At 56.7% G+C, this 26360-nt stretch overlaps 1 protein-coding gene across 2 annotated transcripts in view; it reads left to right on the forward strand.

The window, feature by feature from the left end:
- The window catches only part of KIRREL1 (kirre like nephrin family adhesion molecule 1), a 105976-nt gene that overhangs the window by 72353 nt on the left and 7263 nt on the right, over nucleotides 1-26360 (forward strand). The window contains exons 2-11 of one of the 2 annotated variants that reach the window (XM_059674879.1): nucleotides 12378-12527; nucleotides 14328-14477; nucleotides 19266-19423; nucleotides 21172-21322; nucleotides 22292-22397; nucleotides 22508-22656; nucleotides 22878-23005; nucleotides 23607-23781; nucleotides 23863-23963; nucleotides 25917-26115. In XM_059674879.1, coding sequence (XP_059530862.1) covers nucleotides 12378-12527; nucleotides 14328-14477; nucleotides 19266-19423; nucleotides 21172-21322; nucleotides 22292-22397; nucleotides 22508-22656; nucleotides 22878-23005; nucleotides 23607-23781; nucleotides 23863-23963; nucleotides 25917-26115 — 1467 coding nt within the window. The remainder of the gene's footprint in view (nucleotides 1-12377; nucleotides 12528-14327; nucleotides 14478-19265; nucleotides 19424-21171; nucleotides 21323-22291; nucleotides 22398-22507; nucleotides 22657-22877; nucleotides 23006-23606; nucleotides 23782-23862; nucleotides 23964-25916; nucleotides 26116-26360) is intronic. The other variant, XM_059674880.1, reaches the window with a different exon arrangement.

Below are 26360 nucleotides of genomic sequence, written 5' to 3' on the forward strand. Positions count from 1 at the left end.
TCCTCTGCCCTTTCCTCGCTCTCGGAGCCCCATGTGCTCCCCTGAGAACCTCCTGCACCCCGCTCCATCCATCCTTCTGGGGACTGTGAGCTGGGTGGACTCATAGCATATGGGTGGGGGGGCAGACATAGACTGCTCCTTGGCTTGCAGGTGCCTGTCCCGCTGCAGGGAGATAACCAAGGAGGCATATTGGCTCCTCCAGGAAACGAGGCGCTAAATTTGCGTTGAGGTTGGAGTCACAAACAATCAAAGGGAGCCCGTCCACACGAGTCCGCACGAGGCCTGGGCAGCGAAATGGGAGAGCATTCGGTTACTGAAGAGACTAGAGAGACGAAGGAGGGAGAGACCCTCCCCGTTTCACTGGGAGCGTAACAGGGAGATGGCAAAGGGAAGGAAGGAATCGGAGAAGCAGAGAGCATGTGAGGGAAGAGTCAGGCTGCTCTGTCCCAGGGTCTTCTCTACCTGCACGTCCGTCCCCTCTGGCCTCTGGCCAGTCCCGAGGCTGACACTGGACACAAGACAAATGGGCAAGTAAGCAAAGTGGGGCTCCCCAGAGCAGCGGAATTGGGGGTGAGTAGAAGAGCTGAAAAGGGCACTGTGAGGAGCAGAGGAGGGCGCGGGTCAGAGGAGCCGGTGTGAAGGGGAGGAGAGCGGGGAATCAGCACCTTTGTTACAAGCCCTCTGCAGAACGGGAGCACCCGGAGCCCACAGAGAGCGAGCTTCCAGCCCAGCCTGCAGGTCCAGTGTCACCCGCCCCGAAGGATCCCCTCTGGCCCTTCCCCCCCCTCCCCCCCCCCCGCCCTCCACCCCTGCGGACGGGGAACCTCCTCTCCAGCTGTTAGTTACCAGCCCCCCTCACAGACCCCCCTGCTCCCTGCAGCTAGGGAACACCCCGCCCCCTCGCACCTCTAAGATGAACCAGTGTAGGTGGATGGTCCAGCAGCTGGTCAGGGCTGCTTTTACTGTAGCAGGACGGATCGGATGACCCTCACCTGGGCCGCTAGAAGCGCCTTTGTGGGAAATCTTTTTAATGGAGATTAATTAGAAAAGCCTAGAGTCCTAGCTGTAGGCAAAGTGCCCATTCTCTGTTTTGGTGGTTACATATTAACACTTGTATGTAGATATGCAGTAACATACACAAGCTCACTAGACACATGAATTCAAACAAGGACACGTTATCTCAGCACACACACACATGACACCACAGAACACACACACACACACACACACACACACACACACTCACACCATCAAATAGCCGCCTTATTCCTTCTGATTCTAAAGAGATATGACCTCGGGTTCAATTTTTTTATGTGCCTGCATTCGAGGCACTTCCAACCGCTCGCTGGTCTTTTATGTCTCTGTGTCTTGGCTCACGCTGTTTCCTTTGGAATGCCCCCCACCCCCCCCAACCCGCCGCCCATCCACCCCCAGTTCTCTGGCTGTTGAAATCCTTCTCATCTTCAAGGCTCTATGCAATTTTAGTGAGTAAATGTATATTCTTGAATATCTACTGTGTGCCAAGCAAGGCCTCCAGTGTCCAACCAGTATGACTGTAGAAAGGGCCTAGAGCTGCCTGGCCGGTGTGGCTCGGTGGTTGAACGTCGACCTATGAACCAGAAGGTCACGGTTCGATTCCCAGTCAGGGCACATGCCCAGGTTGTCAGCTCAGTTCTCAGTGTGGGGCGTGCAGGAGGCAGCCAATCAATGATTCTCATCATTGATGTTTCTATCTCTCTCCCTCGCCCTCTCCCTTCCTCTCTGAAATCAATAAAAATATATATAAAAAAAATAGAAAGAAAGGGAGAAAGAAAGGGCCTAGAGCTAACAAAGGCCGACAAGATATGGGTCTCAGCTCAAGGGAAGGCAGTATGGAAGCCAGGCAGGTGAAACATGTGATTTCCTCATTGGTTAAAGGTGCTTTCCTGTGTCTCGCTCCATCACCATGCCCATTTGCTGACTGCCCGGGTACTTGAGTCTGTTGACTAGACTGGAAGCTGGGAGATGGCAGGACCAGGTTTGTCTTGTTCACTTTGAAGCCGGAGCCCAGGATGGTGCCTGGTAGGTAGTAGACACTAAACACGCTTGTTACATGAATGAATGAGTATTGAATCGAGTAACTTTTTCTGAGTGCAGGTGTGTTGTCCGTTCATTATTAATTTAGGTAATCACGTGGCAGTACCTGTTATGTGCGAAGTCTTTTGTACTAGTAAATTTGGAACATGCACAACTAAGACACATCTGTTACCTCCCAATCCAGTCAGGCGAAAAGGAGCCAGAATAAAATACAGTGCCGCTACAGGCTAAACTATAGTCTAAACAAAACAGGATTCTGTTCAGGACCCACTGTATTTCATTGACGTTGCCTGCCTAACTGCCAGGGGAACAAAAGCTTTACCGACGTCTCCGACTTCCATCCTAGACCATTTTTGAACTGTTCTTTTCCCTGCAGATGGCTCTGTTCCGAATTCCTTCCTTTAAACTTCACTGCTGCAAATCCCTTCAGTCCACCGCGATCGAACTGATACAAATTGATTATTTGATAGGCGTGCATCCAAAGCAAGGAGACGATGTGTGCGGCATGTGGCTAGAATTCTTAAAGTGCTGGGATGGAAAGGGACCTGGAGTGTGGCGCAGAGCCGCCGGAACGGCGCTGTCAGGTGCTCGTCAGCCCTGGTCTCCAACGCCGCCAGTGGTGGGTGCTCGCTGCCATGTACTATTAGAAGGTTCTTACACGAATGAAAAAATCTGCCGCCCGGGGAGCCACAGTCATTAATGTCTGTCCTGGGGGCTTGTAACGAAGGCTCCGTAATGGGGCCTGGGGACTCCCCCGTGTTACAGGCGAGCAGCACCTCTGCCAGCTCAGCCTTCCTCAGCGGTGGGAGCCGAGAGCCGGCGCCAATTTAAAGAGCATCCGTGGGAGCCCGCGCCCTCCTGCACGAGCTGCTCCCCTGGCGCCTAAGTCAGACCGTCCATCTTGCCAGTGCTGGGGAGCCTGCAGAGTTATCTGCGAGGCAGGCTTCCTGACTCGGGGAGGAGATGAAGATCTGACACCGGGATCTGCTGTTTTGCTTTTTTAAAATTTTTTTGATTTTAAGGGAAGTGATACTGGACACAAGGGGTCCAGGCCGCCTGTCACTACTGAGCCAAATTGAGCAGAGACAGGGTTGAATCATACGTGAGCGTTTATTCCCATCCTGCCGGCAGCGTGGAGAGCAGCAATCATCCTGTAAATTCGCTCTCCCTCTCCTACTGGCCGGCGGGTTCCATGTGGGCGAGGAGGAAGGGCCGCGTGCAAGCGGGAGGGGCGGGATAAGGGCTGCAGGGTCCGCGGTCCACGGTCTCCTGCCAGGATCCTGAAGTCCGATGATAAGGCGGCTCATGTTCTATGGTGTGAAAACCCGGCTCAGCCCGTTCCTGGGACCGCAGAGTGATCAGTATTTCCGACGCAAACTCCCGAAGGTGGTCAGGGTCCAGGCCCAGCAACCCCATCAAAGCGTGTCCTGTCCTGGGTTTGTTCTCAAAACGTATTTTCTTTCCTGAGCGATGGACCCATCTGGGCTCCGAGGAGTCTCATCTTTTCACAGCCCTGTTTCCATCCTTGTAGCTCATCCTCCCCTTTCCCAGGGTCGGTAAGAAACCCTCGTACCTATCGTCTGTGGTCCTGTTCTGATTGCCTGTCCTTCCCCCATCAGAGGGGCCTGAGAGGAGGTGGAGAGATAGTAGAAACTATAAAGCTCATTCGGCTTAGAAGTAGAGCAGTGACCTTAAGAGCTTTCATCTGGTATCAGAAGACCTGGGCTTCCCTCTGGCACTTTTGGGTTCAAGGTAAAGGAGAAAATGCCCTCCTTACCGTGGCCCCAGCCCTCACTCTCCTGGATTTCTCAGGTGCAAGGCTGTGTCATCCTGGAGCTGTTTCTAAAAGTGCCAGGAGGCCTCTTTGGAGAGGGCCTGGGGACCAGCTTGCATTTCTTCCTGGGCATTGAGCCCATTGAGGGGACCCGGGGCGGGGAGCGGGGGGTCATTCTGGCTACTTTCAGATTGTGCTCGGAAGCCATATTCCTGACAGCGGTGACTGAGCGCGTTAAAGCCGCCAGAGGGTGGCTTCAGAGCAGAACTTGAACTTCTCTGTGGAGGCCTGTGCACAGCCACCTGCCTGAGGGAGGAGCGAGAGGGGAGGGGTCACTGTAGGAGGAGGCAACTGGAGTTGGGTCCCGGACAGACTTTTTGTTTGCCCTTGAAAACGCAGGGTGGCTGGAAGAGGGGGGGGGGGGAAGAGGGGTGACTCATTGATCTCCTTCCAGCGGCACCCACCGCTGCCTGGAGCAAAGATCAGCCAGCCCTTGAGGATGCCCTTAGGGGGAGGCAAGTGGTAGCAGTCACCTGGGACATTCTTCTTGGGGGACAGGCCAGGGCCCTGCCCTGAGTTGCCTTTGGAACAACCTCAGATACAACCCACCTCTTCTCTCCTCCTCCCTCCCCTTGGCTAATCCTTCAAAAATCCCTTCCATTTCTCAAGGATTTCACTCCATTCCTTTGACCTAAATGCTCCAGAACTCCCTTCCCATCTGTCCGCGCAGCCCCCAGGCCTTCTCCAATTTCTTTCCTCCCTCCTCCTCCCCCTCCTCCTCCTCCTCCTCCTCCTCCTCCTCCTCCTCCTCTTTTTTCCTCTCCCAGATGGTCTTGTTACTTTGTTTTGTATCTGCCTTTCCAGGCTTCTCCATACTTTTTCCTCTAAATGCCCCTTCCAGCTCCCTTCTTGTAGTGAAGGAGGGTTCCGGGTACACTCCTTACCCCCCATCGCACCCCCACCATCAACACTGGGCGAGCAGGTGTGGGGTGTGCCCGGCCCCGGGGGAAGGGAGCCCTCTGTGACTGGGAGGCTGGCTCAGATGCCGCCAGAAATTTGGAGACATGCCTGCCTCAGATCTCCCTCTCCTTCGCTGACCCTCAGTTTCTTCAAAACAAATGTGTTGGGTTGGTGATCAAAGCCCTTTCTAGCTCTAACCTTCAGATTCTCTTTCTAATTTGATTTTCTTCTCTTTCCCCTTCCTGTCTCTTTATCTTATCCTCTGTCTGCCTCTTTCATACCAGTGTCACCTTCGCTCCTGCCGCCTTCCTACCTGCCCTTAAAGCAGCCTCTCTCTCTCATCTCCCTGCCACCAGCTTGCTCTTCATCTGCCTTGCTCTCTGTGTTGGGCCTGTGACTCTCCCCCGTCCTTTTCTCATTTGTCTTTGCCCGTTGGCCATCTCGCAGGGCCCTGTGTCAGTTTCCTTCCTCCCACTCTGGGCTGGGGGCTGCCGGCACGGGGGCCCTTCCTCCGTGGCTTCTCTAGGTTTGCGGGGAGGAGGGCAGGCAGATCATTTCTTCCCCTCCCGCCTTCCCACCCTAGCTTCTGCGGCCTTCTCCAACGCTTCTGTGGCTCTGTGACCGTCCTAGCTTACCTTCTCTCATCTCCTTCCCTCTTTCTGTCTTTTGCTCTCTTACCTCTTATCCTATATGAGCAGAAGTCCTTGCCAGCCACCTGCCTCCTCTCTCCTGCAGGCTTCTCCTCCCGGCTGAGGCCAGAAGGAAGTTCCGGTTTTCAGCAGAGCCATCCACCATCCCTGCCTCCCCGCTTTCTGCTCCCTCCTGTCCTACCTGCTATTACCCACATCCCCTGAGCTCACAAAGCCATTGTCCTTTCCATAAAGCATTTCAGGGTCCCCCGCCAGAGCCCATTTACATTGAGTTGCCAGATCAGGTCTAGCCCAAGTGCAGGGTAGAGGGGAGTAGAGGTCCCAATGGGGTGTGTGTGTTGGGGGGGGGTGCAGTGTTTTCAGCTGCACCTGTTAGTCTTATCAGAGAGGAAGGGAGAGGGAGAGAGAGATAGGAACATCAATGATCACAGAGAATCATTGATCAGCTGCCTCCCGCACATCCCCAACTGAGACTGAGCCCGCAACCAGGGCATGTGCCCTGGCCGGGAATTGAACTGTGACCTCCTGGTTCATTAGTCGACGTTCAACCACTGAGCCACACTGCCGGGCTGCAAGTCTTTTTCATTTGGGAGCTCACAGTCCTTGTGACTGGGCCTGGGCTGGCAGGTCCCTTCAGAGACCCGAATGACTTGCTCTCTATCCTTTTTCCCACCATGAACCTAGAGGAAGGGGGTGTAGGGAACGCTGGTGTGGAGTGTTTACGGGGAAATGAAGAATGGCCTTTCTTTTCCTATGCGGGGTACATCATCTGGGTCCTCCCAGCCACGGTTAGTGTCACAAACCACAGACCTCCCTCTACACCCTTCGGGGAGGAAATGCCAGGACGGCCCCAGGTACACCAGCTCTTCCTCACCGTCTGAGAGGGACGGGGCACGGGGTGAGTCCTTAGGTGTGTCCGCAAGGTGTGGCCGAGGTCCCAGGCGAGCGAATCTTAGACCATCCGAGCTGGAAAGGCCCTTGGGGCCGTCACTCGGCTCCCTCCCTCCCTTTAGAGTTTCAGGCAGCTGAGACCAGAGAAGTGAAGTGACCTCCCCGGGGCCACTCAGCTGGATGGGGGCAGAGCCCGGACCAACAAGCCCCCCCCCCCCCCCCTCCTGACTGGGCCCAGAGTTCTCTGTCCCTGCAGGCGGCATCGGGCCAGGTCCCCTGCCTCATGAGGATTTGTTTCTGCCTCTTGGGGTGACTATTTACTGGCCAAAACCAATCAACTCCTATGCCCTGTCACTTGAATACTCACCAGGCCGTGGCCACCTCTGTGGCCGGCCTCCGTGGTCTGCTCAAACGCGAGAAAACCAGGCCAGATCACGGCCACTTTCAAACCCCATCTGGTCCCTGGGGAGACGCCCCTCTCCTGCCCCAGCCTTGGGGCAGACACCAGGGCGGCTTGGCCAAGCGGCCGTGGGAGCGGGGAGACGCCGGTTCTTCTGCCCGTGAGTGCGGCCTCCTGGGATGAGAGTGGACCGCACGTGGGGAGCTGGCGAAGGTTGCTGGGCCCGTGGAATCAGGGCATTGGAGGCCCCCACTCTTCACTGAGTCATTTTCATTCCAAATTGTGAAGTGAAGGCAAAGTGCTGGTGGGCGGAGAGTGGGGGTGATAATCATCTGCGACTGTTTGCAAACTTGTCTTTGGGAGAGGAAGTCGCATCACATTCTGACATTTTCAGATTCTGGGCGGGGCTCTGCCTGAGGCAGAATCCAGGGACCTGATGCCCATCGGCTGGGCAGGCCTGGCGCTTCCCTCCCAAGAGCTGCTGGTCTCAAGGTCCTAGGGAACCGGGAACCTGCTTCTCTATTTGCCTCCAGGGGCCAGTTTCTGCCCTTCTCTCCTATCTGTCCTCGCTGCCCAGCCCTTGCCAGCACCCCCCCCCCCCGAATTCCCCCTTCTCCTCCACCTTCTGTCTATCCAGTGCTAACCTCCGCTCTTCTTTCCTTTCCTCTGCTGGCTCTGCCCAGGGAACAGCAATCCTCTTTTCTTGGTGAGAGGATCCAATGGGAGGCGCCTGCTCTGGCTGTTGTAGTTTTCATAGAACAGGACAGGAATGGCTGGGATTGGAGGGGGAAACACTGGGGGCGGGACGAGTGAGGAGAGCAGAGAGGGCGGAAGAGTGGAGTGTGGAGAGATTTAGTTCCATCTGAGAGCTGTCAGTGTGAATCAAAGGCTTGTCTTTGAACGGGCAGCTATCCCGGTGGAGAGAGTGGGACTGCTTCAGCCCAGGGGTTCATTACTGCTCACAGGATAAATCTGGGGAGACAGGGCCTGGCCTCCACCTCCCTCTCCTGCGGCCGGGCTCCCGGGCTTCTCGTGTGCTTGGCCCCACTCCCTCTCTGGTTCCTGGCAGACCTGGCAGGCAAGGCTCTGGGAGCATGGCTGCCAGGGCACATGTACCCTGACATGGGCATGGACACACGCCCAGGGGGTGCAGAGACATGTACATAAACGCACAGGTACAGAAGAGGGGTGTGTGTGTGTGTGTGTGTGTGTGATAGTACATGTATGCTCACAAGAAGTATACGACGCATGTCTGAGAATCTGTGAGCATTTTCGGCCGCTCTGTGATAGATTTAGAGGTCACTTAGTTCCTAGTCAAAAATGGGATTCAAGCCCTCTGTCTTCCCCGGGCCTTGGTAGGGAAGCTGTGTCCCAGCCCCAGGGCTAGACCCAGTGGGGACAGGAAATGTATTCACACGTAGAGGCTGAGACAGGCCTGGCTCTGAGACGGGCTCCTGGTCTACCTCTGGACCCCCGTGCGGTGCTGGGGATGGAAGAGGGGGTTGGCGGACAAAGCTGGAAGGCAGCGTCACCCGGGAAGATCAGGGTTGAGAACAAGAGGTGGGAGGGTGCTATGGAAGAAGTGGCCTGGGTGAGGGGACAGTATCAAGGGGAGATGGCGAGGCCCAGGGGACAGGTTTAGACAATGGCCCGAGTCTGAGGCTCACTTTCTAGGCTTTTCCTCACCGCCCCCATATTCTCTCATGACCACCCCATGATTGCATCAGAAGCTTCCAGAGTTCTGTATCCTCCACCTGGTCTACTGCTACCCCCTCCTCCAGGGAGCCTCCTAGGACTGCCAGCCCTGCCTCGCAATGCTGCTCCTCTCCTGCAGAGGACCCTGTCCTGTCCCTCCACACTCCTGCTGCCCTGCCTCTGCTGGGCTCTGTGGCCTCGCCTGGGCAGGGCGCTCTGCCTTCTTTCCGTGTTTCTCAGGTGGGGCCGTTGACCCAGGCATGTGCTCACTCTCATTCTGTCAATCAACAGACCCGCTCCCAACACCTGCTGTGTGACTGGCAGCCAGGCCCCGCTGGGTGATGGGGCTGGAGCTCCGAGTGACATGATGTCCCCACCCCTCGGGCAGGGCAGGGATGGGGGTGAGCAGTGCAGTGTGGACCTTCTATAGCTGAGGCGAGAAGTGATGCAAAGGGCCCTGAAGGCTCGCTGGCCAGTGACTGAGGGCTTCACAGAAGAGGCAACTATTTGAATCCCAAAGGCGGGGCAGAGAGCAGTGTCCCATCTGGGAAAGGCCTGGCCAAGGGCATGGGGGGTGGCAAAGGTGTGGAGTGTGCAGAATAGAGAGCGCGGGACCTGGTCATGCAGGCCTGGGGCTTTCTCCCCATCATGGACCAACCTGTGGGCACTGGACTCTGTCTCATTCTGTCTTGGCTTCAGGGCTGTTTGCGGCCAGGATCTAGGCTACCTTTCCATTGAGTTAAATTCCCTAGACCAGTGATGGCGAACCTATGACACGCGTGTCAGAGGTGACACGCGAACTCATTTTTTTGGTTGATTTTTCTTTGTTAAATGGCATTTATATATATAAAATAAATATCAAAAATATAAGTCTTTGTTTTACTATAGTTGCAGATATCAAAAAATTTCTATATGTGACATGGCACCAGCGTTAAGTTAGGGTTTTTCAAAATGCTGACACGCCGAGCTCAAAAGGTTCGCCATCACTGCCCTAGACCCTCCATGTCCCTCCTCTGGACTCTTCAGGATCATTGCCTCCATTGTCCAGCCTCCAGGCTAGATTGCTTCCGCCAGGCTTAAACCCAGAGGGCATTTTACATCCAAGTCCCCAGGAGGACACACCACTTCTTTGTCATGTCACTGTTCAGGGTTCCAGCAGCCCCTCTACTTACCCGCCCAGGAGAGAGAAGGGTTATAGCTCCCACTAGTGGGCACGTGCCAGGAATGCCCCTGGCATGTCATAGCCTCATCCATTCAGCCTTCACAGCGCCCCAGGAGCTGTCTGCATCCCTAGTATCCCTCGTTCACCGATAAGGGCAACGAGGCTTAGAGAGTAAGTGACTTGGCCGAGGTCACACAGCTAGGAAGGGGCAGACGCACTCCGTGAGCCCATCTGTCTACTGAGCTTGTGCTCTTAAAAGAAACCTTTGCAGCTCTTAGTCCAGACTTGTCTTTGGAGTCATTGCAAAGGTGAGCACACACAGGCCAGACAGGGGAGGGGCAGGCCAAGGTCACGGACTCCGCCCTCCGGCAAGATCTCTGCCTCCGACTCTGACCCCAAGGGCTTCTGCTGACTGTCCCACTGCAGGTCGGCTGCCGGCTTGCTTCAGTGGACAAGGAGCCAGCTTCTCGCTGTCCTTGGAGACTTCGCTAGGAAACCAGGGTGTCCCAGCCCCAGGCAGGAAGGCTGTGAATATCAATTCCATCTCCGAGCCACGGCTCTCCGGCTGCCCCACTCCCAAGCCCTTGACTCGGGCTCTGGGGGCTGTGGAAGGAGAAGCATGAGTGTGGAGAGTTTGCAGCATGAAGCTACACTGGAGAAATGCGCAATGATATGAATAAATTTAAATAATAATGAGGACAGTGCCTGAATTAATAATGCTGGCTGTTCACCTGACCCACCCCCTCCCCTGGAAGTACGGGCGAGCCTATCCTTTGCCTCTTTAGAAGACATGGGTGGACTGCCAGGTCAGCAGAGTTGGGGAGCTTCTCACGGGTGTGGGGGAGGAGCCCTGTTTCCAACTCCCGGATCCCCTGCAGACCCAAAGAGCTAGATTTGCACACTTAACCAAAAGATGCTTCCTCTGCGTATTAGATCATAAGCTGGCCATCAGTCACTCCTGGCCCAGCCCCCCCTTCTTGGTCCCTTTATGTGCAGCAACCAATTTGGATGTCAAACGTGCAGGGAAATTTAGAGGAGAAAGATATCACAGCCCTCGGCCTTGAGCAGAGGTTCTCATTCTGGTAAACAGTTAGGGCAGACACCCCACCCACCCACTGCCCTCTATCCCATGACAAACAAAAGCATGGGCACAGACTATCTGAAATCCCATGGACAGGCCTGTGACAGCAGGGCCGAGTGATGGGACAAGCTGTTTGCCCAAGGAGCTAAGGGGCCAATCCCGGAGGACTTCCTGGAAGTGGAGCAGCTTTGGAAAGAAGGGGAGAAATGAAGCTGGAGGAGGGGGAAAAAAGAAGAGGAGGACAAACTAGGATCCTGTCTCATAATTTACAGGGACATCTTGGAAGGGGGAGGGACAGGTTTCGTTTGCTTCCTTATACACAGAATAATGGGGAATCAGAGAAATTTTGGAAAACTTAGTTTGGAAACAGTTGGATTTGGGATGGGGGTCTCTGCAAAGACTTGGGAGCTACAGAGGAATAGAAGGTGAAGGCTTCCTGGGGAAAATTGATTTGGGTTACAGTGGTGTGACAAATTGGGGACGTGGGAGGATGCCCAGACCTCTCCCTTGCTGTCCCGCAGCCCCTCCACCTCTGCCCTCTTTTCCCACAGCCCTGCGCGGAAGCTGAGGCTCTGCTCCTGAGGCCATGCGCCGTGCCCGGGCCTGCCCACCACTGGGCTGGGCACGCGGGCCTCAGGCGGGCGCAGGGAGTGGTGGGGGGAAGAAACAGCCGTCCAATTCCCTGCTTCACTTAGGCTCCACCATTAAAGGCAATTACTCTGCGGTTCTCTAATCAAGTGCTCCGGGCCGGGCTGCCAGCGGGTGGCTGTATGCCGCTCCCACAGTATGTGCCAGAACTACACACACAGGACAGGGCGTGTGCCACGCAGCAGGGGCATAGGCACTTGGTTTTGGAGACACAGGCACTCAGGCAGCTCTGCACACGTGGGCACACCTGCCCCATAGAAGCTGCCCTTAGCACTTGCTGGATGCATTCATAGGGAGCGGGACCACATGGTCGCACATGTGAATTCCCTGACATTGGCTCACACAGAGCATGTGCAAGTAGGGTGCAATGGTGCATTCACGTCTCGGGACGAAGGGGAGCGCACCGTCACCGGCGGCGTTGGTGACGGGCTTCCGGGAACTGGAATGTGCTTTACGCCTACTTTGCTCCAGTCTCTCTGCCTCCTGCCCAGGCGATGTCTGCTCAGAGGCCACGGCCCTTATAATATCAGCCTGAGTACTTATTTATTCATTAATTCAACAAGCCTTTAGTAAGCACTGTGAGCCAGCGCTGACTGACACGGGTGTCAGCGAGGGGCAGTGGGAGGGAAGAGCCTGGGGCCCGGTGTTCTGAGATTCCGGTTCGAGTCCCAGCTCTGCCTTTAACCCACTGGGTGTCCTTGGTTAGGGCCTCAGTGTCCTCATCTGGAAGCTGAGAGGGTTCGACTCGCCCCGTCGCCAAGGCCGTTGCTAATAGTGTTCCACTTCCTATGGGTGCTGAGCACTCCGGCTCCTGAAACCATTCCTGGGGGCCGTGGAGGGAGGAAGGGATCAGGGTGAGCGTGTGGCATCCTGCAGGGAAGGAGCTGGGGCTGAAGTGGGCAGACGGGAGGGTCCGTGGCCCAGGCCTCCTCTCTCTCCAGCCAATGCAGGGCGGGAGCAGGAGCCAGGAGTGGCTGCCTCTGGGTGGATCCCCTCTCCCCATGCATCTCCTTACCCGGTGCCGCCTTTGGCTTTGACAGGGACCCAGACGCGCTTCAGCCAGGAGCCAGCCGATCAGACCGTGGTGGCCGGACAGCGGGCCGTGCTCCCCTGCGTGCTGCTCAACTACTCGGGGATCGTGCAATGGACCAAGGACGGGCTGGCGCTGGGCATGGGCCAGGGACTCAAAGGTGAGTGGCGTCACCCAGCTAGCCCAGTATCCTGACGATCCCATCTGTGGACCCACCGCCCCTCTGTCCCCCAGATAGACTCCGGCCTCAGCCTCCCTTCTCTCTGCTCCAGGCTCTTCTCGGGGGTGCGGTCGGGCTCTCTCCTCTCCTCCCCGCTTTCCCCAAACCCTGCTCTTCTTTGTTTCTTCCTATGGACTTGCTCAAGAAAGGCAACGAGGAGCCCGAGAGACCAAAGAAACCAGGAGATCTTCATGTAAAAGAGTTCAGACAGACAGACAGACAGACAGAAACCAGGAGAGCTGCTTCAGGCAGAAGCAGGGGAAGCAGAAGGTTGCTGGGAGAGTTCCCTGAAGAGCAGGAGAGAGACAGGCCATGTTTATGCCACTGGCTTTGCTCCAGCCTCTCTCCTGCCCCTGCCCCTGCCCCTGCCCCTGCCCCTGCTCCTGCCCCTGCCCCTGCCCCTGCCCAGCAATGTCTGCTCAGAGGCTGAAAACTCACTTTAATATCAGCCTGAGCACTTATTTATCTATTTATTCAACAAGCTTTTATTAAGCGCCCTGGAGCCAGCGCTGAAGCAAATATGAGTTGGTAATAAGTTAAATAAATAAACAGACAAACAAACCCAAACCCAACCTCCTGAATTCCAAAGTAAGTAGAGATTCTTTGGAGAGGCCGCCTGGCCGAGGAGATGAGGAGTCCAGGCCCTGGTGCCAGTGCTCTTCTGCCACCTACCTGCTGGGTGACCTTAGGAAGGTCACTGCGCCTCTCTGGGCCCTGGCTTGCCACCGTATAAAATAGTGTAAAAGTCCCAGGCCTGTCGCCTTATACGTGCATTTGTGAGTTTGAACCAAATGAGAATATACTTTGTGAAAACACCACAAAGCCGGGTAAGGACCGAGTCTGGGAGGGGCTGTATTTGTTTATTATTGTCTGAGGGGTTGGGATGACTTGCTGTGAGTGTCATGTATTAATGCAGGGGGGAGGGGGAGATCTGTCTGTATAAAGCAATCTGATTAAAGGGAAGAGATAGGTCTGGTGGATCTATTGATGATAGGAAGGTAAAGAAACTGGGAGAGAGAGAGAAAGAGATCAATGGATATGGAGTGAGAAGAATCAATAGCCTGCAGACAGAGGGAGAGAGTGGGAGGGAGCTGATGTGGGCACTGGAGGGGGCGGGCAGGAGAGTGACGGGCTGGGCAGTAGCAAGGGAGACTGAATACAGAGCCCGACTCTCTGAGGTCCACCGGCCACAGCCACCGGCTTCTTAAGGGAACAGGATCTCTGGTTTCGGGCTCCGCAGGGAGCTGGTAGGACCTGCCCCACCATCCCTCCCTGGGCAAGTGAGGGTGAGGCCTCGGCTTCCTGGCCTCCTCTGGCCCCTGAGCTCATGTCGGTGCTGCAATGTCCCACATCCCCCCCCCCCCCCTCTTCTTTCTCTGTTGTCACATTTATTTTTTTGTCTTTCCTATTATTACGAGGGACCATTTTCTGCACACTGCTTTAAGATTTGCTCTGCTCCACCCCCTCCCCACCTCCCGTCTCCACCCTGTCCCTCCTCCTCTGCGTTATGGCCCCCAGCCTCACTGTGGGAGGTTATGACGTCATGGCACCCACATCTGGGACCTCATCCCTATCCGACGAGATGGGTTCCCAGGGAGCGCGGAGGGTGGCGCTGGCTGGGAGTGGGGTGTGGACCCTGGTGTGGGGATGAGGAGCGGGCAGAGGGTAAGCGCGGGTCACTCGGGCTGGCTCCCACGTGGGGATGGGCTCACGCTGGGCTCCCCCTTTCTGTCCTTGCAGCCTGGCCACGGTACCGGGTCGTGGGCTCCGCGGACGCCGGGCAGTACAACCTGGAGATCACAGATGCCGAGCTCTCTGACGATGCCTCTTACGAATGCCAGGCCACGGAGGCCGCCCTGCGCTCCCGGCGGGCGAAGCTCACCGTGCTCAGTAATAGCCCCACCCCCCTCGGTGCCCTCAGCCACTCCTCCGCCTCTTTCTCTTGGCACCTGGCAGTCCCTCCCATCTTCCTTCTCCTTCTGCTCCTGGCCTCACGCCTGCCCCATGACCCTCTCTCTCCTTAGCCTTCCCTCCCCTCTCCTTCTTTCAACTCCTTTTCTTCTTATTAATATATTTTTATTGATTTCAGAAAGGAAGGGAGAGGGGGAGAGAGAGAAATATCAATGATGCAGGTGGGGGGACATCAATGATGAGAGAGAATCATTGATCAGCTGCCTCCTGCACGCCCCCTACTGGGGATTGAGCCCACAACCTGGGCATGTGCCCTTGACTGGAATCGAACCCAGGACCCTTCAGTCCACAGGCCAGCGCTCTATCCACTGAGCCACACCAGCTAGGGCATTCTTTCAATTTCTTTTGGAGCCAGATCCAGGTTGAAGACAATGAAATGGGGGCTTGGGCAGCCACCGGAGGGACATGTGGGGTGTGAGCTCTGGCATCCTGTGCCCAGGCTGTCCAAGGACACAGGCTCCCTGGGCCAGGACAGAGGGCTGGGCTGGTGGAGACCCTGCCTGTTCTCCCAGCTCCTCCCGGCAGAGGGAGCTTCTCCCATTCTCTCTCCCACTCTGCTGTCTCCGACCCCAGAACCTGCCCCCTTTGCTCCTTCTCAGCCGCACCCAGCCCTTCCGCTCCTCCTCCGCCCCCTTTCCGCCCTCAGCACTCACCCTCCTCCTCAGAGTCCCCTGGAGGCCTCCTCGGGGAGCAGGGGAGCAGGACTGGAGGGCCCTGGAGGGGGCACTGTCTCTCAGCTGCCACCCCAGGGGCGCAGGGCCCATGTTCCTCTGCGGCAGCACCAGGGCCATTTCCATGATGATGGGCCTCTCCCCCACACAGTGCCAGAGTGTCCTGCTCCACTGCCGGCCTCTCTCTTTTTAAAAAAAAAAATTTGTTTCTTTATTGATTTCAGAGAGGAAGGGAGAGGGAGAGAGAAACATCAATGATGAGAGAGAATCACTGATCAACTGCCTCCTGCATGCCCCCTACTGGGGATCGAACCCACAACCCAGGCATATGCCCTTGGTCGAAAGTGAACTTGAGACCTTCAGTCCGCAGGCCGATGCTCTATCCATTGAGCCAAACTGGCCAGGGCATGCCCAGCCTCTCTTGCAGGATCTCTGGCTCTACTGTCCTTCTGTTCCCTCAAGCTCAGTGGCTCTCCCTGGGCCTCTGCCTCTCTTCTGCGTCTGTCTGTGCCTGACTCCACCGGCCTGTGACCCTCTGTCTTCCTCTTTGTTATCACCTCGGGCCCTTCCTTTTTCCTGCCTCTGTTTGATCTGCCCTGCTCCCTCTCTTTTTCTTCCTCTAACCAGAATTCATTGAAGTCGGGGCAGCCCCCAGGAGGGATAGGAGGAAGGAGCAAGGTAATGAGATGAGTGAGCTCAGACACAAGGAAGTGTTTTCCTGGGGTTGGGGGGAGGCTTGCGAATCCTTTGAGTGTGGCAGGCAGAGCCCTGGACTGGGAGCCAGGAGACCTGGGCCATTTTTGCACCAAGTGTCTGAAGAGGTCACGACCTCTGGACAGTAGTTTTCTTATCGGTAACGTGGCATCATGAAGCCGGCCTTTTCTTAGCGGCTACGGCTTTGCTGCCGTCTGTGCAAGGAGCTGTGAGCTGTGGGGTCCGGGCAAACTCGGGAGGAACCCCACAGCCAATACTGTTGGGTGCAAAGGCCCTGAAGGGCTAGGACAGCAGGCTGGCAGATGACTTGCTTTTCTTCTCTGGTGAGGACGGAATGGGAAGAATTCTCGAGGAGCAGGCCTGAGATTGGGGAGCAAGCGTTAGTTGACCGCCAGGGGTGGGCGTGGGAAGATAAGACGTCATCTTCCATCCCTGCTTAGAGAGTGTGAGCCCATGGAGCAGGCATTCCAGCGGAACCGTGGGCTTCTTCTACTTCCCTTTCGGACGCCTCGGTGTTAGGTGCTAGAATAGGTGCCCTGGAGAGCTCCATCCGAATGAGAAGGTCTGATTACTTTCCCTTCCCTTTCCTTTCCTACCCAATGGTATAGAGGACTAAAGAGAAATGGAGAAAGGCCATCCAAGCCCCTAGACCAGTGATGGTGAACCTTTTGACCTCGGCGTGTCAGCATTTTGAAAAACCCTAACTTAACTCTGGTGCCGTGTCACATATAGAAATTTTTTGATCTTTGCAACCATAGCAAAACAAAGACTTATATTTTTGATATTTATTTTATATATTTAAATGCCATTTAACAAAGAAAAATCAACCAAAAAAATGAGTTCGCAGGTCACCTCTGACACGCGTGTCATAGGTTCGCCATCACTGCCCTAGACATTGCAGGAACGGGGCTTATCATGGTATCCAGAGGCTTGGTTCAATCCAGGAAGGCTGACTGGAAGAGGAGACTATAAATGGGAGCCCTGCAGGGAGGAGTAACTTGTTAAAAAGCTTGCAAGCCAGTGAGGCAGAGCCACATGAGTGGGAGAGCGGACTGGCTTGTCGGGAGGGCAGGGTTGGTGCTGAGGGTGTGGACCTTTGTACTCATCTGGGCGACTTGGGCGGGCGAGGGGAGCAGGAAAAGGCCCCCGGCCACAAAGAAGAAAGGTTAGTCTGACCGCTTCCATTTCCTCCTTGTCTCTCTCCAATCCTCAAGCTCCCCGCCACCTGCGGGTCTCAGGAGGCAATGAGAAGGCGGGACATTCCTCACATCCTCCCCGCTTACCTGCGGACACGCAGCTTTTGCTCAGGGCAACCTGGGGCCCCGGCACTGGGCAGGACAGAGTCAATGTGGACGGTGGCCCGTGCCCGGTAACAGCCTCCCTGCACGGGGCTGGCCTCCACCCCCGCCCCCCCATCAGCAGCCATGCCCCTCAGGGCTCTCTCTCCTCCAAACCCCACCCCAGGCTGCCCTCTTCACAGAGTGGCCTTCCCCTCTTCCTGCAGCGAGACTTTGAAAAGCTGCCTTCCGAGCCCCCAGACAGACACGGACATCATCTAAACCCACAGGCCTACGGCTCCTTCATTCCTCCCAGCGGTGACAGCTCCAGTGCAGTGATGAGGAGCCTGGCTCGGGGTCAGCGGGCCGGGTCCGCCTCCCAGCCCTGCCCTTGAGCTCAGACATCCGCTCACCTCCCTGAACCTCAGCACCTTCTCTGTAAATTGGGCGTCACGGCATTTACCATGAAAGGAGCAATGACAGACGTGTGGTGCTGGGGATTCAGGGACAGCGTATGCACAGGGCACTTGGACACCTGACGAGCATTCAGTGTAGATGACATTAGAGTTCACAGGGGCCTGCATATTCTTGACCTCAGACCTCATTTTCCCTTCATGCTAACAACCCACATGCGGCTCTTTGGTCCCTTGAGTGTGGCTCTTCCACAAAATACCACGTGCGGGCGCACATGTACAGTGCGACTGAAACTTCGTGGCCCATGCGCAGAAGTCAGTACGTTGTGGAAGAGCCACACTCAAGGGGCCAAAGAGCCGCGGTTTGCTGACCACTGCCTCAGCCCCTCTGAGTCTTTCCCAGCAAACAACCGGCAAAACCCTTTGCATTTCTGGCCCGTGAACACCAGGTGGACCAGAGGATTGTAATCAGAATGGGTCCGCCTGTCTCTCATCAATCGCGTGCTCAGTGATTCAGGGGATAGCCCCGAGCACCTGCTCACCACCCAGCTCTGGGCTGGACACTGGAGCTTTAAGATAAAAGAGGCAGCAGTCCCTGCCCTCAGGGCGTTCGTGGTCCGGTTCACCTGAGCAGGTAGAGGACCATGGGGACAGGACCGGGAGGGGGACCCGGTTTCCTGCATCTCAATGTCTGAAGCACTTGGCGAGAGCCGGCTTCAGCCATGTGCTAGGCACTGGAGACTAAATAGTAGTGAGACCGGTTTCTGCTTTTCCAGGAATAATGATTCTGGTGGGTGGGGGTGTGGATAATCAGCATCAGTGACCCAAACACTAGGTGCACGGTGGGAGGAGCTCTGGGTGACTGGCCAGGACCACGGAGGTGGTGTTGGGGGCGGGGGACATGGCAGGGAAGGCCTTATGCAGCAAGAAGGATGCAAATAGGATGGGTAGCACTTCAACAGAAGCTGCGAGGAAAGGGGCAAAAGCAAAGATGAGGAGGTGAGCAAGTGCAGGAGGCCTGAGCCGCAGGCTGAGGTGCTGGGACCTCCTGCCCACTGTGGATGGTCGCCACTGAAGGTGTGTGAGCGAGGAAGGGGCCCGGTCTTAGCTGCGCTGAGGAGAGAGGAACCTGCCGGCTGTGATGGACGGGTCGGGGCCAGCAGGGACAGGAGTCAGAGCCACTGGGGACCGGCTGTAGCAGACTTGCTCCTCTGGCTGCCCCAGGGCAGAGGAGCCGAGAGCAGGGAATGGACGGAAGAAGCACCTTTCTGTGCCAGGCCGCTGCCCTTCCCCCCGCCCCCAGGAGCTGTACTCAAACCCTGAGCTAGCCCTGCACTTTCCAAATTTGAGGCCACTCCCCTCATCTGTCTGTAGCCTTGAGAATGGCGGGATATAGTATCAGAACACGGTCCAGGCTGTGAAAGAATGGCTGCAGGAGGGCAGGAAGCTGCGAGCAGAGGCCCTTGGGTGAAGCCACACGAAAGCACAGATGCAGTGACTTCCGTTTAGGGGGTGCGGGTGGCACTGCCTCCCCCAGGGTGGACATACCAGGAGAGGGATGCCTCCAGGGCAGGGGTTCGGCCATCAGGGCAGGGCTGGACCCTGGACCGACTGCTCTGCTCTCTCCCACAGTCCCCCCTGAGGACACCAGGATCGATGGAGGCCCCGTACTGCTGCTGCAAGCAGGCATCCCCTACAACCTCACGTGCCGAGCCTTTAACGCCAAGCCTGCGGCGACCATCATCTGGTTCCGGGATGGGACGCAGCAGGAGGGCGCTGTGGCCAGCACGGTGAGACCCCGCATGCTCCCCACCCCCTCCTGGGCCTCATCCCAGGTCATCTTTCCTTTCTCTCTGAGTCTGACTCGGATGCAGATCGAGAAGGGGCCTTAAAGGTCACCTGGACCAACCGTCTTGTTATATGATTGGGAAAAGAGGCCCAGAGCAGAGAAATGAATCTCCAGGTTCATGATGCCATTCAGTCCTGAGCAGAGACCAAGAACGGTGGTCAGAACAGCCACGTTAGGAAACACCCACTGTGTCAGGCGCTGTGGATGCGAAGCTCTCTGTGGACCGTGATTCTGACCCTCACAGGAGTTTCCTGAGTTAGTGTTATTTCCAACTCACAGCAAGGAAGCTGATGATCAGAGAGGTTGAGAGACTTGCCCCAGGTCACACAGCTGGCATGCGGCAGAGCTGGGTTTGTACCTAGGTCAGACTGCTCTGCCCACCCTGCCCTCCACCTCCTTCCCCTCCTCTAGCTGGCTCATAGGCTGAGGAGGCAGGGATCACTGTGTCCATTTCATAGATGAGCCTGTGGCAGAGCAAGGCAGCAGGCTGCCTGCCCAGGATCACCTGGCAGAGTTCACGGGGGATCTCCTGTTCTGAGCTCCTTCTGCCAGCTGCGGGCAAACATGTGTACCCAGCCCTTGGCTAGGAGCTGCACAGACACCTCCCCTGGCGGGAGAGGGATGCTCACCTGTGGGCCTGTGAGGGCCGCCCCAGGGCCAGCTGGGTTAGCTCCGCCCTTGACGTCTTGGGCAGCTCACTTCTCCTTGGCCTCAGCTTCACCATTTGACAAACGAGAACTTGGCCTCCGTGGTGCTTGACTCTCTCACCACCAAAGACTCTGTTCCTTTCCTCCTTCAGCGCTACATGTTTTGAAATATGTTGGCAACCAAACAAGCTGGTTTGTTAGTGGCACTTGTTGTCCACCCCCCTCTTTTACATTCATTAAAGCACTGGCTCTGCCAGGCAGCACAGGGAGCCAGTCTGCACCCAGGGGAGAAGGGTGTAACTTTGGCTCATAGCGTGGCATGCCTTGGGCAGCCTGCAATAGGAGAACAGCCCCCGGGCTCCTTTGATCCACAGAGTCCGTATGATAAGTATGAGACTTAGGGCCTGTGAGCTCATTCCCTGCCCTCGAGGAGTTTACGGACCAGCAGGAGAGACCCAACTCAGAAAAACCCGGGCCCAGTGCCCAAGAGGCAGGGCAGAGCGAGCCCAGAGCATCGTGCAGGACAGGCTGCCTGCGAGGGGCACAGGTGCAGGCTGGGAGAGTCCTGGGGCCTGAGGTGGCCGAGGAAGACTTAGCAGAAGAGGAGGGACTTGAGCTGGACTCAGAGAATTCCAGGAATCAGGCTCAACCAAAACCATGAGGCAGAGTTGGCAGCCCACAGAATTTGCTCTGATGTAAACTATGGACAGGCGTTAGTAGTAACCTGTCAATACTGGTTGTAACACACAGATCGCACGAATGGGTCATGTTAATAACAGGGAACCGGGGGGTGGGGAGGGGGGTGAAGGAAGAGGGCACATGGGCATTCTCTTTCAATTTTTCTTTTTTAAACTTAAAACTTTTCTGAAAAATAAAATCTACTAATTAAAAACAAAACAAAACCCAAGGAGAGGTTGGGTCTGGGGACGGGGCTGAGCTTTAGGTTAAAGCGCCCTCCAGCGGAGTCCGGCTCGGAGTCCGCCATCCTGAGAGCAGGGAGGGGCTCGTAGCCTGACCCTGCCTTCCCCTGGTCCCGCCCCAGGAGCTGCTGAAGGACGGGAAGAGGGAGACCACCGTCAGCCTGCTGCTCATCAACCCCACAGACCTGGACATCGGGCGTGTCTTCACCTGCCGCAGCATGAACGAGGCCGCCCCCAGCGGCAGGGAGACCTCCATTGAGCTTGATGTGCACCGTGAGCTGGCCGGGGAGAGCAGGGGGAGCGGGGGCGGGAGATGTGGGTACCGCGGAGAAGTCAGCAGAATCCTCCAGGGGCCAGGACAGGCTCACTGTCTGCCCCTGTGAGGGTTCCCTGGTTTGACCCATGGGCGCTGAGGACTGGTGAAGAGCCATCAGCGACGCGTCAAGCCCTTCCCGGGTCTGAACCAGAGTGTGGCTTTGGGCAATGATTTAATCTCTCCGTGCCTCAGTTTCCAATTCTGTATACCTGCAGGAAATAAAATGCAGGCCTACAACTCCTCATCCAAAATTCCAAAATAACAGAGATTTGGTGGCAAAACCTGAACTGCGGCTCTTCGTAGTCTTAATCTGAATAGCCCTACGTTTCGCTGCAGAGGGATTACTGTATTGGCCATGGGTGTGGCCCGGACCCTGCTGGAGGTCTGGCATGGTCAACAGCCCAGGCACACTATTACCTTCCTAAGATTTGAAAAATTCCAAATTCTGAAACACATGGTTTCAGATAAGGAATGCGGGCCTGTACCTGCTTCTCAGGGTGGTGAGCATTAAATGAGATAGAGTGTCAGAGCTTCTAGCATGGAGTCTGCCAGCTGGTACGTGCTCCATAAATGACCTCTGCCCTGGGGAGGGTTGGATCTGGGCAGCAGTTGGAGAAATGCCCCGCCCCCAGCCCTTGTAATGAGCCAGGGGAGCCCACACTGACATCTAGTGGCCACCACTGGCCTTTACACCCATTGACTAATCTGTCCCTTTGGTATCACCCTTGATCATCACTCTAGATGGCCCCCCAGCGTCCATGGGGGATGTGGGTGAAGATGGAGAAGACAGGTTTATTTATTGGAGCTGGCACACTGCCAACGCAGACTCCCAGATCTGCACACGGTGCCCGAGCGGACGCGCCAGGGAGAGAAAAGGAAACCGGCGGCACAGAAAAGACCCTGACTTCCTGTCCCCTGCTTTGCAGACCCTCCCACGGTGACCCTGTCCATCGAGCCACAGACGGTGCAGGAGGGCGAGCGTGTTGTCTTTACGTGCCAGGCCACAGCCAACCCTGAGATCCTGGGCTACAGGTGTGAGGAGCAGGGCGTGGGGCCCTCTGGGGAGGGCAGTGCCCCTGGGTGTGGTGAGTGGTTCCAAGCCCTAACCTCCCCCCCCCCCCCCGTGTTGCCCCTTCCCCCAGATGGGCCAAGGGCGGCTTCTCCATTGAAGATGCCCATGAGAGTCACTATGAGACAAATGTTGACTATTCCTTCTTCACGGAGCCTGTGTCCTGTGAGGTTTACAACAAAGTGGGCAGCACCAACGTCAGCACTTTAGTGAATGTCCACTGTGAGTAGCTGCACGTGCAGGGGCGGGGGCAGAGGGCCGGGGGGGGGCTTGGGGCGGAGGGAGGGCCTGGGTGGAGTGGGGAGGCTCCATGAGGCCGAGGAGACGGGGAAGAAACGCGGGACGGGGGGTGGGGGGGTAGCAGGGCCGAGAAAGAGGAGGAGGCTGATGGGAGCTGACCCCATGGCACCGAGACCCTAACGACCCGCTGCCCTCTACCTCAGTCGCCCCCCGGATTGTGGTTGACCCTAAACCTACGACTACAGACATTGGCTCTGATGTGACGCTCACCTGTGTCTGGGTTGGGAACCCCCCCCTCACCCTCACCTGGACCAAAAAGGACTCCAACATGGTAAGCCCCTTGCTGCCTCTCCAGGGTGCTGGGAGGCAAGAGCTATCTAGGGAGGGGCCGCATTCGTTTTCAAGTTGAACTTGGGCTATTTCTCAGGTCTTGGGACTTAGAGGACAAGGACAGTGCTTGCGCTCACCTCCCACCCCTCCTCCAAGAACAACTGTCCGGTTCAGGGGCCCTGGGAGGGGCCTGCTGGCGTGTGTGGGAGGAGGGGGAGGGCTGAGGGGAGGCGCTGGGCTGGCAAAGGATGTGGTGCAGGCTGCATCCAAGGTGGGGGGCTGGAGAGGTCACGGGAGAGGGAAAGGCTGAGTTCACAGCCCTCCAGAGACCGGCATTGAGCAGTTGGGGCAGAAGAGGGGCTTCAGGGTGAAGTTGTCACTAGAGCAGATCATCGGAGAGACGCATCCTCTGTGACCTCATCGCCCTCTGGCCCACCTGCCTCTGTCTGCCCGTGCAGCGCTGGTGTGTTTAAATGCCAACCTGTTCAGAGCCGGGGGAGGGACCAGACAGACTCCTGACCCTGCCTCCCTTCTGGGAACTCACTTGTGGCCCTTCCTGCTTTCTCTCCAATACATCCAATGCGGGGCCCCCCCGGACCTAGGGGCCCAGGCCTCCTGGCTCCCCACCCGAGGCTGCTCTCTCTGCCCAGGTGCTGAGTAACAGCAACCAGCTGCTGCTGAAGTCAGTGACTCAGGCAGACGCCGGCACCTACACCTGCCGGGCCATCGTGCCCCGCATCGGAGTGGCCGAGCGGGAGGTGCCGCTCTACGTGAACGGTGAGTGGCCCGCGAGGGACTGGGCCCGGGGGGCAGGTGCTGCGGGTTCCAGCTGACCCTGACTGCGTCTTCTGTTTGTAGGGCCCCCCATTATCTCCAGCGAGGCGGTGCAGTACGCTGTCAGGGGAGACGGCGGCAAGGTGGAGTGTTTCATCGGGAGCACACCTCCCCCAGACCGCATTGTGAGTGCTGGGACGCACGGGGCGTGGGGCAGTCAGCACCTGCTCTCTGATCCTCCCACTTTAAGTCCGTCTGTCCCTTTCCTTGCTCTGTCCTCGGAGACCCAGCCACAGACGCTCCCACCACCGCTCTGACTTGTGTGACCCTGATCCAATTGCTTAGCGTTTGAACCTCAGTATCACCCTAACATGGGGCACGTGACAAGTAACAGGACAGCAGGACAGCAGGGGTGGAAGGCCAGGGGGCGCCCTCTCAAGGTTCATGGACAGTTCCCCAGGCACCACTCTTTTATTTTATTCTTTAATTGATTTCAGAAAGGGAGGAGATAGAAACATCAATGATGAGAGAGAATCATGGATCGGTTGCCTCCTGCATGCCTCACACTAGGGATCGAGCCTGCAACCAGCATGTGCTCTGACAGGGAATCGAACCTATAACCTTCTGGTTCATAGGTCGATGCTGAACCACTGAACCACTCTTGCTCTCCTCCCTCATCTCCTTCCTTTCCTCCTGATCTTTCCTTGCTCCCTCCTCTGCCTCTCCCTTCAGCCCTGCCCAGCGGCTCTCCTTCCCACCCCGTCCCACAGCCACTCCCCTCCCTTCTCCTTCCTCTCCACCAGCTCCCGCACCATCCCCCTCCTCCTCTTCCCCACACCATGAGCCATTAATTTCTTCCGTGGCCATTAACCGTCAAACCCCTCATCACATTTAATAACCATTTGGCTGCCTGCAGGGCTGCCCAGGGACACTTCATTACCGCGGCTGCCGAACCAGGAGTGGCCCCGCTCCTGGGGGCTTTGCTTCCGAGTGGGGACAGCTGATCCTGGGCGGGAGCCAGTTCTCGGCCAGCACCACCCCTCACGCTCCCCTCGGGGGGAGGGGACACATGGGGACTGCCCTCCGGGAGCCCAGGGGTGAAGGAGCCTGGGACCCCCTCTCCTGTGAGAGCTCTTCATGAGCGTCTGTGGCTGGGTGTCCCGAGGCAGCGGCAGGTTTGCGCGGGGCTGGCTCTGGGTTAGGGTACAATGGAAGGACTGGCTTATGTGGCAGAAACCTCGTTGTCCAGTCTGGTCCCCTCACGTCACAGGTGAGGAAACAGCCCGGAGAGGGAAGGGAGGCCACAGGGGGACCCGCAGGGAGCACCGTATTCTTGACTCCCCCACCCAGGGCTTTTTCTACAACATCAGGGGTCCCCAAATGGTGCACCCACGTCACATACATCGCATGGGATCCTTATAAAAACACCAATTCCACCCTAACCGGTTTGGCTCAGTGGATAGAGCATCGGCCTTCGGACTGAAAGGTCCCAGGTTCGATTCCGGTCAAGGGCATGTACCTTGGTTACGGGCACATCCCCAGTGGGGGGTGTGCAGGAGGCAGCTGATCGATGTTTCTCTCTCATTGATGTTTCTGACTATCTCTCTCCCTTCCTCTCTGTAAAAAAATCAATAAAATATATTTAAAAAACCCCCACCGATTCCGCCCTTGCTGAGTGGCTCCGTTGGGTGGAGCATTGGCCCGCACACCAAGAGTTTACGGGTTTGACCCCTGGTAGGGACACATATGGGAGGCAGCCGATCGAAGTTTCTCTCTCACACCAATGTTTCTCTCTCCCTCCCTCTCTAAAAATCAATAAAGATATTCCTGGGTGAGGATTAAAAAAAAAAAAAAAGAGGTTCCTGTTTAGGAGATAAGTCCCAGGAATGGGCATTTTAAAGAACGTCCCTAGGTATGTCTGAATGTCTCTGGCATATGCCTCAGTCATGTGTGGAAGCCACTGCTCCTCCCGGACTGGAGGTTCAATGCCAAGGTCTGAGGCAGTGGGTGTCAGAGTGACTTAGGCTTGTGGCAGGGTGTGCTGGGCTGGGCTGTGTGGCCCACAGGGCACACGCCTTGAGGAAGGGTGAGGTGTTCTGACCTCCTGTCCCTCTCTTACCCCCCTGTCCTCCCCACAGGCGTGGGCCTGGAAGGAGAACTTCCTGGAGGTGGGGACCCTGGAACGCTACACTGTGGAGAGGACCAACTCCGGCAGCGGGGTGCTGTCCACACTCACCATCAACAACGTCATGGAGGCCGACTTTCAGACCCACTATAACTGCACTGCCTGGAACAGCTTCGGGCCAGGCACCGCCATCATCCAGCTGGAGGAGCGAGGTGACAGCGGTGCTGGCTGGTGGCCGGGGCGCCGGACGGCCTGGGGTCCTGCTCCCTCCTCTCTCCCGGGGCGGGGCTCAGAGGGAGATCACTGGCGTGGGCCTCCCCACTGGAACCTGGCCTATTGCTCAGCGGGGGAAAGCCACTTACTTTTTGAAACGTGTGTTGTGCATCTGTTATATGCCAGGCCCCGTGCTAGGGCTGCAGGGACCAATGTGCACGTGGTCCCTGCCCTCAGGAACGTT

The sequence above is a fragment of the Myotis daubentonii genome, chromosome 18 (assembly GCF_963259705.1).
Source record: "Myotis daubentonii chromosome 18, mMyoDau2.1, whole genome shotgun sequence".
NCBI classification, from domain to species: Eukaryota; Metazoa; Chordata; class Mammalia; order Chiroptera; family Vespertilionidae; genus Myotis; species Myotis daubentonii.